At 39.3% G+C, this 13,598-nt stretch overlaps 1 protein-coding gene across 8 annotated transcripts in view; it reads left to right on the plus strand.

Annotated features, from left to right (window-relative positions):
- The window catches only part of rilpl1 (Rab interacting lysosomal protein-like 1), a 55,552-nt gene that overhangs the window by 8,637 nt on the left and 33,317 nt on the right, over positions 1-13,598 (plus strand). For all 8 annotated transcript variants that reach the window (XM_037979437.1, XM_037979436.1, XM_017436759.3 and 5 more), the window contains 2 exons: positions 9,689-9,836; positions 12,763-12,881. In XM_037979437.1, coding sequence (XP_037835365.1) covers positions 9,689-9,836; positions 12,763-12,881 — 267 coding nt within the window. The remainder of the gene's footprint in view (positions 1-9,688; positions 9,837-12,762; positions 12,882-13,598) is intronic.

The raw sequence follows: 13,598 nt of genomic DNA on the forward strand, positions 1-13,598 counted from the left end.
TGAGTCGGTAAGTCACATGACCTGGAAGCCATTGTAGAAAAATGATACATTTGGACCAAAGAAATATCTAAAAAATATAAAAAAGGGTTCAAATGTTACAAACTGGACTGTGCTACATCTGTCCAGAGTAGTAGAACAATATCAGACTGATTTTGAGTCAGTGGGTCACATGACCTTGAAGCCATTGTAGAAAAATGATCAATTTTCACCAAAAAATATCTAAAAAATATAAAAAAGGGTTCAAATGGGATAAAATAGTTTGTGCCTCATTTATATAATTTCGTAGCATGATTTACCAAAGGTTTTGTACCAGTTGGTGAAACGACAAGAAATATATCAATATTTGTTTTTCAGGAGCGAAGGGTTAGGAAAATTTATTGACGGTCCCTAAGTGAACCACCGCACGTGAGACATTAACGCTCCTGTTTCGGGGCAGCCGTGAGCTAGACGCCGCTAACTCGGCGGAGCTCGAATATCGAATATCCAACTTGAAACTAACTTCACTGCGGTACTTCTGAGTGACATTAGCCAACACAAAAATGGCTACAACTGTAGCTAAAATTTGATGTGGTAGTGGCTGAGAGTCATTCCCAGCCCATACTCTGATGGAGACATATTGATGTTGCATGACATGTACTGATTTGGGTTTTGTGATATTTGTGCAGCTCTGATCTACTGGTGGCACAGTGGAATAGCGGTTAGAGCTGTTGCCTCCCAGCAATAAGGTTGCAGGATCACTTCCCGGCCTTTCTGGGTGGAGTTTGCATGTTCTCCCTGTGCACACGTGGGTTTACTCCAGGTACTCCGGTTTCCTCCCACAGACCAAAAACATGCATGTTACGGTAATTGATGACTCTAAAATTTGTCCCTAGGTGAGAGTGTGAATGGTTGTTTGTCCCGTTTGTCTATATGTGGCCCTGCGATGGACTTGCGACCTGTCCAGGGTGTCCCCCGCCTCTCGCACAGTGACTGCTGGGGATAGACACCAGCTCCCTGTGACCCGGAATGGAGAAGCTGGTAAAGAAAATGGATGGATGATCTCCTGTCTGGTGCTGATTTTTTCCAATACCGATTTCGAACTTTAATTAACATATATTAACAATAATTAACTTATAATTTACTGTTTCATATTTCAGTTTTATGTCCTCTGGTATAGTACATTAAGAAGTAGGTGTAATCTGAATTGTGTGTCATTTTGAAGCAGCATGTCCAGTTATTGATGAGCCATCCATCCATTTTCCTTACCTCCCTTTCTGTGCAGGGTTCCTCTCCAGACACTGTAGTGGTGTACCCTGGCGTACCTGGTGTACCCTGGCGACCTGTGCAGGGAGGTACACCCTGAACAGGTCGCAAGTCCGTCACAGGGACAGATAGGCTATGTTCACACTGCAGACAAAAGTAGCCCAAATGTAATATTTTACTTTTTTTTTTTTTTCCATATGTGACCCATATTTGATTTTTTTTTTAAATGACAGTCTGTGACAAATCTGACCCAGGTCTTTTCCATACGTGGCACTAAATTGGATACATATCTTGTGTTTTTCAAAGCAACATCAGTTTGATTGGTTGTATTGCATTTCATTTGATTTTGACATCACTGAATTATTTGTATGATCCAAATATTGATTCCAGTGTCATGCAGTTCAAAGCTTGGAACTCTGCATGTCTTCAGCTGTAGAATAGAAGCCTAGTTGCGTCAACTTTTTTTTATTTTTTGCTTTTTAGATTTGCCATATCCTGAATGACTGAGAATCTACACCAACAAATGATACTAATGTTGGTGTTGGATTGTGGTGATACTAGCGTGATAGGATCGATACCTGAGTTTGTTTCCACTTTCAGTATGTTGCTCCTATTCCCGGAGTGCAATTCTGCACCGGAGCAGTTGGGAAGTGGCAAGATGAAATGTAAACACTGGTTGAACATGGTTTCCCCCAGAAAAGAGGCTAAGCCTGGTGGTAGGTGGCCGTTTGCTGGCAATCGCCAGCTGCCCACCCGCCGATCGTGATTTAGTAAAAAAAAAAGATTAAAGTTGACAGGAAAGTTGAAAATATGGCTATTTATTATGTGATATTGTAAGATATTTGTGTCAAATATTTTCACAACTACAGTTATACAAAACAGCACTTTTGAAATAATTTTTTAAACTGAAATTTAATTAAAATAACTACAAATTGTTAGCACCTAATTTGAATCCTAATTTAAGTCACATTTACAAATAAATAAAATTTTTATAAATGAAAAAGTGCAAACAAGGCGTGATTGCGTCACTGTTGGTGCGCGCACTAGTGATGGGTCTGACGACACTGAAACCTCGGCGCATGTGCCGAGGAAAACAAGGCGAAGCCCCGTGTCGGTGCGCGTATCTCTTTAATGAAAGCCACGTGACCAATACAGTTCCTGTGTCGTTTGGTTGTGAATGCGCCAAATTGTATTTATAAACAGAAAACGTATCAACACGTTTGTGGGTTTTGTTGGATGGAGATAGTTTGTGTTGTTTGCTTTGCGTTGGTTTTTGGCTTGTCATCGAAAACTATGGATCAACCAAGGAAGAGGAAGTTTTCTCCCGTGTGGGATCCTTTTGATCTTATCATTATTATTCCGTTCTCATTTCCACTATTGATCATTCTTCTGTCGGGTTATTCCAATTTCTTTCTGAAGAATACAAACTTGCAATGACATTTTTATGTACGCCGGCATCATCAGTGCCCTGTGAGAGGGTGTTCTCAAAAGCAGGAGAAATGGTTTGTAAGCGGCGCAATCGCCTTGGCCCAAAGATGTTAACGCAGCTGATGTTTCTAAATAAGAATGTGTGAATGAACCTTGTTCAGTCTGTTTCCAGTCTTTATTGAAGTTGCCTGCAATTACTTTTTAAATCCAGCAGATGTCGCCATTGAGTGACACAGCAACACAGTTTCAACACAGTGTCGACACAGTTTGGGAAATGTGCCATACACCCAATGAGGCTTCATCTGCCCATCCCTAGCGCGCACCCACGCACGGTGAAGGTAGCGGTTTTGGGGGAGCGGGCGGAAAAAAACGTGTATAAAAAATCACGTATTTATATTAAACAAGCAGAGCTCAGCCTGGCGGCCTGCCAGGCTTATAATATGCTGGGGGAAACCCGGTTTATGGTTATATTGAAAATTTGGCTGTTTGTTCACAATACACTTGTTTAAAGGAAATTATATTTTATCAGAAAAATAAAATCACCATTTTGCTCAACTTTTTCTATCTGTTAAAGGAAATCTATAGATAATCCTCTCCAGATAATTAGACAGAGGGATTTGTTCTAATAAAATTAAAAGAGCAGAGGACATGGCAGCTGGACAACAGCATAGTGATCATTTTATTTTAGTTTTACTAAAACAAGAAAATCCCCTTACTGTGGATCTGGTGATATTTTAACTGTCTAATATCTTTTATTAGCATTGTTAAAAGTAAGAGCTGTCTCTGTGTCTGTGACATTATTCCTCCATAGAAACTGTTGTTTCCTTCTAACAGCCTTCCCAACTTTTTCTTCCTCTGATTTTATGTCTTGTCAAGTCAAATTTATTTATATCGCACTTTTCAGCAACAAGGCAGTTCAAAGTGCTTTACATCATAAAAACAGAATACAATAAATGTGCAGAAGTAAAATAAACTGATGAAAAACCAAGCTAGGAAACTAAAATATAAAAAGCTAAACTAAACTTATCTAAAACAAGTCATACTAAAATAAACTGACAAAAACCAAACTAAGATATAATAAACTGATAATAAGCTAACAAAAACTAAAGTAGGATTTAAAAACCTCAGCCAAACAGATCAGAAATTATACAAGCTAAAATAAACTAAACTAAACTAATGGTACCAGAAGGCTAACTAAGAGTTAAAACAGGAGGAATAGGGAGGGTGCCAGCGAAGACAGTGAGCTTTGGGGGAGGTATGTCCATGAACACTGTCACAGACAGCCCTCCCTGCCATAGTCATGATAGTGATGGAAAGTTTTATCAGCTGGCCTTGGAAGAGCTCTGGCACAGAGCCACAGGTGTCCTGGGGGAGGGAAACTGATGGGATCAGAGCATTGAGTTTACATAACAGGGTTTCCCCCAGAAAAGAGGCTAAGTCTGGTGGAAGGTGGCCGTTCGCCGGCTGACCGCCGGCTGACCTCCATCCATCCATCCATCCATCCATCGTCTTTACTCACTTCTCCATTCTGGGTCGCGGGTAGCTGGTGCCTATCCCCAGCAGTCACTGTGCGAGAGGCGGGGGACACCCTGGACAGGTCGCAAGTCTGGCCGACCATGATTTAGTAAAAAAAATGATTAACGTTGACAGAAAGTTGAAAATATGGCCATTTATTATTTGATATTGTAAGATATTTGTGCCAAATATTTACACAACTACAGTTTTACAAAAAGGCACTATTGAAATAATTATTTAAACAAAAATACAATAAAAATAAATACTAATTGATTGACCTAATTTCAATCCTAATTTAAGTCACATTTACAAATAAAATAAATTAACATTAATGAAAAAGTGCAAACGTGTATAAAAAATGACATATTTATAATAAACAAGCGGAGCTTAGCCTGGCGGGCGGGTCAGCAAAGCCTGGCGGCTCACCTGGTTTATAATATGCTGAGGGAAACTGCATAACATCCAGGAGAATTTTGAGGTAGCCAGCCTTCCAAGGCCGACTCAGTGGAGCCAGATTCAGATATCAGAATTGTTTAGGTCACGCAGATGCTGTTAACTTTCCTGTCTGCTTTAGAGTCTCACTGGTACAACTCAATGGTGATTCCAATCAACCAAATTAATGTGGTCATTCCAGCCATGCTGAGCGAATAACTTCTCCAAGGTCAATTCCATCCGGCCAGCGAGTTCTAGGGTCCACAGCTGGCCCGCTACTCACAATAGTTGTGTCCAGTATGTGCCTCTGCTTATATAGTATCTAAGTCTAAACGTTTACTGCTCAGCACATCCCTTCACACAAGCCAGGCCTGTTTGGGCCTTGTCACGGCCCAAACAGCTGGCAGCATCTTCCAAATTTCACGATACGCCAGGTAACCGCCAAAACAGCAGAAATCCTGTTATCAAATATCCAAATCTGTACGTTTTCAACATCCTCGACTGACAGTACAAATAAACACTCAGTTTGGCCAGCCACTCGCCATTATACCATGCAGATATAAATTTTATTATTTTGCAAATAAATTCTAAATATAAACATTTTGATTAACTTTCTAGCCCTGCAGTAGATTAGGCAATAAATCAGTATGACAGGTCAGTCTGCTGAGAGCAGTAAACAGTTCAGTTTGTGACAGGGACTGAGTCAGCAGTAAACTCACTAGCTGTGTCTCATGACTTACAGATTGTACTGATTTTTACACGGAAACATATCTCAAAAACACACTGAGCTGAAAAAATAAAACCCTGTTTTGAAACCTCAGGGAAAATCTAAAGGCAATGGGTGATAAGCATTCCTTTAAGGAAAATTCCTTAAAGGAAAATTCCTTTAAGGAATGCTTATCACCCATTGTATTTCATGCCAGAGTTTTATACTAAGATCATCTTCCAATCATTGCAAGACTCTCAGCTACTATCACATCAAACTTTAGCTCAATATCTGTAAAATTACCTGAGCTATAGTTATTTTTGTGTCTCTCTCACTCTCTCTCTCTCTCTCTCTCTCTCTCTCTCTCTCTGCCTAGTAGCAGCAGCTTCAGCAGCACCTTAGAGTTATTGGTAAATCATTCTTTTTCAGCCAACTACTCCTAACAATAAAACTTATAGTTTTAAACCAAACACTGGTCTGGTGTCCATTGCTCTGTTCAGTGTTTGAGCCAGCCATAACATAACAAAGGGGGCTCATCCATTCGTCTTGGATTTAGAGTTAATTGTTTAGCTTGAGATTAGTGAGGTCATCTGTTTCTTTATTAAAATTTGTGCTGTGGTTCATGAGGTATTTTCTAACAGACTGACACTGTCAACTCCAATATTTAATTGCAAAGTTTTAAATACAGATTCTGCTCCTGGAGTATGTATTGGGGGTAAATCTTAGCTACTATCACAAAAAAATTTAAGCTCAATATTTGTAAAATTGGCCAAGTTGCTCTTTATGTGTTTAAGGTTTCTTTGCTGTGGTAGTGACAGTAGAGGTTTTCTTTCATTGTATTGGTATAAAATGTAACCAATGCTGGACCTAATGAGTGTCTGACTGGTTCGGTCTCCTGCATGTTCAGATTGTTTCTGTCACCAAAACAATCTGGACATGTGCATATTTTTTATGCAACAATTGAGTCAATTTAAAATCTTTAAGAAGCTCCATCTTGGAGTCAAATCTCTCAAAAAATGATCAACACGTTTTTGTTTTACTGTGATATCCCTTTAAAGAATACCTTTTGATCTGATATTGTGGTGAATATTTGTTCAAAAAATGTTAATGAAGTGCTTCATTTTACATTTCCACCCAAGGGCAAAAAATCCCATTCCATAATTGAGGGTAACAGTAAACGGGGAGATTTAGTAAGAGCAATTTTTGAGGGGAAGCTTAAGATAGAGACAAATGTACTATTGTAAAATGAAGAGAAAATTAAATATTCCTTACCATTGTAACCAGGTAGACCAGTTGCAGAAATGCACTGAACGTATTTCTCCATATTCCTTTTTTAAACTTTTTGGATTATTTCTCCATCTGCACTATTTCTTTATACACTTTATGTTTCCGCTTCCAGGTCATGCAGTCATGTGACTTGCATAGAAGGCTTTTCTATGGTGGCCCTGAAGTGCAAAACACAACTACAAATTAAAACCACAATGAAATCTTCAAAAACACATCAACAAATCACTAAACACAACTACAAATTTGAAAACACAATGACATTAACCTACCAGAAGAGGTAGGTACCATTGGGGAATCATGAGACATCGCTGATTGGACGACAATGCGTTTGGCCTTTGAACTGGAGTTATCCTGACTGTAGGGCGTTTTTGAAGGCGCACCGGACTATAAGACGCATTAAGCAAAACAAAACAGCCCCCTGTCTTTTCGGAGAATACTGCACCAATGTAAAGGCTCCCATATACCCTTGCGTACTTCACTTCGCGTAGGTCCGTGTATACTCGAGGCGGACTCGAAGCAGACATCTGCCGGACACGTCCACGCAAAGATCAATTTTTATGACCGCATACGTGTACTCGGTGTTGCACAATAAACTGCCCGGTGAGAAGTGGTGTTCACATCAGACTGTTTTGCGTGCGACACCAACCGCTCTCAGGTGAGAATCGGCACCAGTGTGTAGCGTGACTGCTGCTCTCTGAGAGCACTGACAGGTGTGCGGTGGCTGCCCTGGTGGTGAAGAAACAGGGCTAAAGGCACCTTCTTTTCGTTTGCTTTTTAAAGCTAAGAGGCAAGCGATCTCTTCCTCCTCGTCCGCTGACGCCATGACTGAAATTTGTCACAGGAGAATTTTAGGCAATCTCAACGCTCGAGTATTAAGTCTCAACCGTCCGCGGACAGTCCGCCCGGAGTCAACGCAGCTCACGGAGTACGGACAGTACGCCCGAGTATGGGGAGGCCTAATGCTGCAAGAGGTGCGGCTTTGTAGTTTACCAAAGTCGTACTAAAACATTAAGACTTCTTACATCTATAAGGCGCTCTGGATTATAAGGCCCACTGTCGTTTTTTGAGAAAATTGAAGGCTTTTGAGTGCACCTTATAGACCAGAAAATACGGTAGTTTCTTGAAGTGATTTATTTGGGGGGGGCAAACTGTTCTTCCAAATTTGGGGGGTTTCAGACTCTCCCGACCCCCCTGGGATTAATGCCCATGCTTCCACCTGTCTAATATGTTATACTAAGTTTTCTTCTACATCAGTTATGGTTGTCTGCACAATGACAAGTTCACTGCAGACTGTAGCTTCTAATTCCTGATTCTGCAGACTCTAAAGTTTGGCTAAAATAAGAACAAGATGACTCAGTGGTGAGTTAGACTTCTTGTTTTGTTAGAATGTTATTATTCACAGTGGATTTCAGGATGTTGTATGAGTGAGTTTATCTGGTTTAATGTTTGTTTTAATTGTTTAGAGCTGAGGTTCACTGTCAGCTACAGAACAGCAGCTTTATGTCTCATCATGTTCACCTAATTAAACACAGAGCTGAAGTTCTGTTCACAGCTGATGGCTGTCAGAGCCCTGTGTCTTCAGTCTTTGCTCTGAAGTCACTGATCTTTATTTCTCTTATATCACTTCTGTTGGCTTATTAAGATATAACTCAACAAAAAAAGCATCCTAAGTGGCTGAACTGTGTTCATGTCAAAATAATGATGTCTGAGTGTGATGTGATTATTCCAGAAACACACAGACCTGCTGATGTCCTGTTTGTTGCTCACTGACAGCCTCTGTGTGTGGATCTGTATACAGAGCTGCTAACAGAGGCTTCAGAGCTGACCACATGCAGTTAAACAATCTGAAGCAGATTCAACACATTTTCAGAAAAACAAATCTGAACGGGTCCTATGTATTTGTATTTGAAAGCTTAAAAGTCACTTAACTCTACTTTGTGCATTTTTAGTTCCAATGTGGGGGGAAAAACTTTGTAGTGTTTTTATTTTTATTTTGTTTACTTAAAAAGATCTTAAATCAACATATTTTAAAACAAAAACATTTTTTTGGCAGATGTATTTTGGGGTTTGTTACCATGTGGCAACACTGTTCAACAATGGAAACAGTATTTTCATATTTCTTATGCAATGCAACATAAAAATTCATATAACATCACTCAACTTTCTTGCATGGATTTAATAGTTTCATTTTCACAGAAAAATGTTAAAATTCATTTCAAAAAATTTATTTATATGACTTTTATATTAAACCCTAACTCATTCTCAATTTCGTCAATTGTGCCCTATTCTCAGCATTGCCATAGAACACCAATGGGCTCATGCTCTAAGTATGAAATATGAATATACTGTTTCACTTGTATTGCGCTTTCTCTAGTCCAAGGACCCCAAAGCGCTTTACATCCATTCACACACTGATGGCAGTAAGCTACATTGTAGCCACAGCTGCCCTGGGCAGACTATCAGAACTAAGGCTGCACCAGCACCACCGAGCCCTCTGACCACCACCAGTAGGTAATAGTAAGGCACGTGAAGTGTCTTGCCCAATGACACAATAGCTGAGATGGCCAGAGCAGGACTTGAAGCAGCACCCTCTGGTTACAAGACGAATCCCTACCTCCTAAACCACTGCTGCCCCTAAACAGAAGCACACATTTATGATTCCAAAACACCACATACTGTATTTGTCCTTGGCTACGTAATCAGTCCTGTTGCCTCACAGCAAGAGGAGTTTGCATGTTTTTCCCGTGTTTGTGTGACTTTTCTCTGGGTACTCCAACTTCATCCCAAAGTCCAATAACATACATGTTTAGGCTGATTGGAAACTCTAAATTGTCCCGAGGAGGAAGTTTGAGTGTATGAATTTGTTTTGTCTCCATGAAGCCCTCCTTTCTCCAGCTGGGATAAGCTTCAATCCCCCACCCCACCCCTTAAATGTCATTAAATGACATTCATGAAATGTCAGTATTTTGAGATTTGATTTCTGTTCTCCTTTAAGTGTAAAATGCCTTTAACAAGGTTTGATGGAAACATGGGATGTTAGATGTGTAACACATTTGTGTGTGTGTCTGTGTTGTACAGGAGCTTGAACGAGTGGAAGATGTGTGGCGGGGAGAAGCTCAGGATCTGCTCTCCCAGATCGCTCATCTGCAGGAGGAGAACAAAACTCTCCTGTCCAACATGCCGATCAAAGACTCAATGAATGAGGACGACCTGCAGAGGCACGAGGGTGAGCAGATCGGTTCTATGCTGAAAATCAGAAAAAATATATCACCTTGAAAGTAAAACTAGAAAAAAAGAATACTGAGTGCTGAATGACTGCTGAAATTTGCTGAAGAAGCTATAACCAAGTTGTTAAAGTTAAAATAAGCAGAACAAAGGCTGAAATGAGCAGAGCAAAAATTCAAATGAGATGAATGCAAGCTAAAAGCAGGAAAATATGCTCAAAATTAAAACTAGCAGAACAAGAGTCTGCAGCTTTAAGCAACAGAACAGAACAGAAGCTAAAAGCAGCAAAACAGTAACTAAAAGACAAAAGCAGAAGAACAGTAGCTAAAACGAGGAAAGTGGTAGTTAAAATGAGCAAAACAGCACCTAAAAGTACCAAAACAGATGATACAGGTAACATTAGTAAAACTGGTATGAGAAAAACTGTTGCTAAAAGTGGAATCGTAGCTAAAACCTCCAAAGTACCAGAATAATAGCTAATAGTAGCAGATTGGTAGCCAAAGGTAGCAGAACAGTAGTTAAAAGCTTAAATTCGCAAAACAGTAGCTAAAACCCAAAGTAGCAGAAAAAACTAAAATAAAGGAAATGTAGGAGCAGGTGATCAATGAATATATATGTGAATGGGTGTTAGGTCACATGGGTAATCAGTAGGAACCTTTCTTTGTGAGTGTGTTCCACCCGGAAGGGGGAAACGGTTGACCTCTGAAGAAGAAACTAGGTGCTGTCAATAAGTAGTAAGCATGCTTGGAAATATGTTTGGCTTAAAATGGACAAGGCCGAAAAGTGAAGAAATAAGAAATGTCAGATGACTTTAATTCATCTGACAAGGTAACAATCAGCGTGTCAACACTACCCCGGTGGATCACCTCAGTGGCTTAAAGCATTGGCTTGGCCTATACAGGAAGTATTCTGAAGCAGATTTCAAAGAGAACAATGCTTTTGAAGGAACTAAAGAGATCTCAATATATTTCTATATTTTTAAATTAAGTTTACATTTTGAAAAGTATAAAAATAAAAAAAGGTCATTGCAGCCTAGTACTGATTAAACTGAATGGTTAATATACAGACCCTCCAGGATTTTGCGATGTTGCGATCGCAACTATTAACGCAAAATCAAGGAAACCCTGTGAAATCGCAACTTTTTGCAACTTTGTCCAAAACACCGCAACTTTCCCGCAACTTTAACCCAATATTTATTGTTTCCAAAGTGGTTTGCCACCGTTTCTGCGGTCTAGTGTTTTCTTTGTGGGTTTGTGTAGTGAGGAATACCAAATAACCCCAAATAACTCACGAAGAAGAGATGTGACATCACATCCTGTTAACATCAGAATGCTGGGAGCGTGCAGGAGCAGCGACCAAAGCCAAAATGTGCGCTAATGCTTCACATTTGCCCACAAAGATTTCAGCAAAGGACCACGCAAAACACAGCAGTGAAGTTAGTTTTAAGTTGGAAGTTGGATATTCGCGCTCCGCTGTGTTAGCAGCGTCTAGCTCACGGCTGACCCGAAACAGGAACGCTAATGCCGGCCAGCCGTCCCTAAGTGAACCATCGTGCGTTAGAGAAGGGGCCAGCAGAGAACGACTGGCTGACATTAGTGTTCCTGTTTCGGGTCAGCCGTGAGCTAGACGCCGCTAACGACGCGGAGCGCGAATATCCAATATCCAACTTCAAACTAACTTCACTGCGGTCGCAAACCAGTTTCCTCCCCAGCTGCACAAGAGTGGGGGGAAGCTGTTTTGCACATCCTGCAGTGTAATCATGGAACATAAATGCATCAACAAACACTTTGTGTCTGCAAAACGTGAGGAGATCTGCAGATAAGGGACAATCCAGAAATGGTCATGAATGTCAGTTTAGAAGCTATCAAAGTTCTCAAATAAAGCACCTTTTGAGAATGTCAATGTTTGTTGGTAATTATCTTACAGAAATAGTAAGTATTTTTGGTTTATATATTAAAAATTATGTTTTTTTAAAAATTGATTTTAGTAAAAAAAAATCACAACTTATCATCGCAACTTTTAGCACAAAGTATGTAGAAGTAGATAGCCTGTTGAGTTAAAAGCAACAATTCTTTTGAAAAACCTATAGATGGGATTATGAAAATTCACCCAATTAGTGATGGAGAAACCACATCTTCAAAGGCATGATGACATTGTGTTTTAAAACTAGGGATTTTATAGAGGCCTTAGAATTTACACTTTTTGGAAAACAAATTATGTTTTAGTAATATTTTAATGATTTCATTAGTAGTTTGGCAAATATTCATTAGGTTCTTTTTATTTATGTTTTTTCTGATATGCAAATAAAAATAAGAAGTGGAAAACCTTTAATAAAGTCTTTAATAAGAGAAACAAGTAGATAAGAAACATTCCTGTCAGGAGCTTTAATGATCTTCATTTAACATGTCAGTCTTATAGGAATAAAACCTGTAAGACGGACAAGATGTGGTTTTCTTGGCTGGTGTTCAGACATCCATCAGGGACTTTTGGTCTTTCCAGACATTTAAAACTAGGTTTCTTTTAAACAATGAACATGGTGGACATTGTTTGGGAAAAACGTTTTCTCCACTTCCTAAAACTTCAAAACCAATCTGTAACAAATACATAACAAGAAAAGTTTGTAATTTGTACTTTTTTTTCACTTGTCTCGGTTTTTTTACACAAGCGTAGACACACAAAGAAGGCCTTCTCTGTGTCCAATGGCAGGCTGGACTCGTTCTGTTGTCTCACAAAGAGTCCACAGTCACCCATACACTCTGTGGACAGAGCAGCCTCAGTGCATGGACACACCTGCAAGAGTGGACAAACACATCAGTTTCTGCAGCTGAACTCTTACTACTAATAAACACTGAAAATAAACAAAACAATTACCCACTTTGTTTGTTTAGTTTTTCTGCATCATGCACTGGAACTATTTGCTCCTCCAGGTATGACTGAGAGAGAAAAGCAGGTGATGATGAAACTGAAGGAGGTGGTAGATAAGCAGAGAGATGAGATCCGAGCGAAGGACCGGGAGCTCACACTGAAGAACGAGGACATAGAAGCAGTAAGACTGCATTCTCTCCATCTTGTCAAGATAAGACTGTGCTGTTTATCACTGCAAGCTGTGAATGTGGAACTTTTCACAATCAACTTCATTTAGATACGGACATGAGTTTAGAAAAATAATGGCTTTATAGGCCTCAGGTAAAAAAAATTAAATAAAATAAAGTCCTAGCATTCCTTTAAGAAATGAGTTATGGACCAAGTCATCTTATGTTGAGAATTAAAAGCGTAGTAGTTTTGGTTACACAGTGTGCAGCCAACGATTCTACTGAAGAACCATGCAGGAAGTCTCTCTTTATGAACTTTATTGAGCCTGTTGTTTAACACAGTGAAAAGTAAAAAAAAAGCACACATAGAGAGAGAGCGATGTTGTTTTTTAATTATCATTATTTGTTTGTTTTGTTTAATTAGTTTGTTCCTTCTGCCGTTTACTCCCGTTAACTGTTTTTTATCCTGTACCCTTTCCAGTCACACAATTAATAGTACAGGTGCTGGTCATAAAATTAGAATATCATGAAAAAGTAGATTGATTTCAGTAATTCCATTTAAAAAGTGAAACTTGTATTTTATATTCATACATTACATACAAACTCATATATTTCAAATGTTTATTTCGTTTAATTTTGATGATTACAAATGACAACAAATGAAAATCTCAAATTCATCATATCAGAAAATTAGAATCTTGTGAAAAGGTTCAAAATTGATGGCACCTGGT

The sequence above is a fragment of the Kryptolebias marmoratus genome, linkage group LG14, assembly GCF_001649575.2.
Source record: "Kryptolebias marmoratus isolate JLee-2015 linkage group LG14, ASM164957v2, whole genome shotgun sequence".
Classification (NCBI taxonomy): Eukaryota; Metazoa; Chordata; class Actinopteri; order Cyprinodontiformes; family Rivulidae; genus Kryptolebias; species Kryptolebias marmoratus.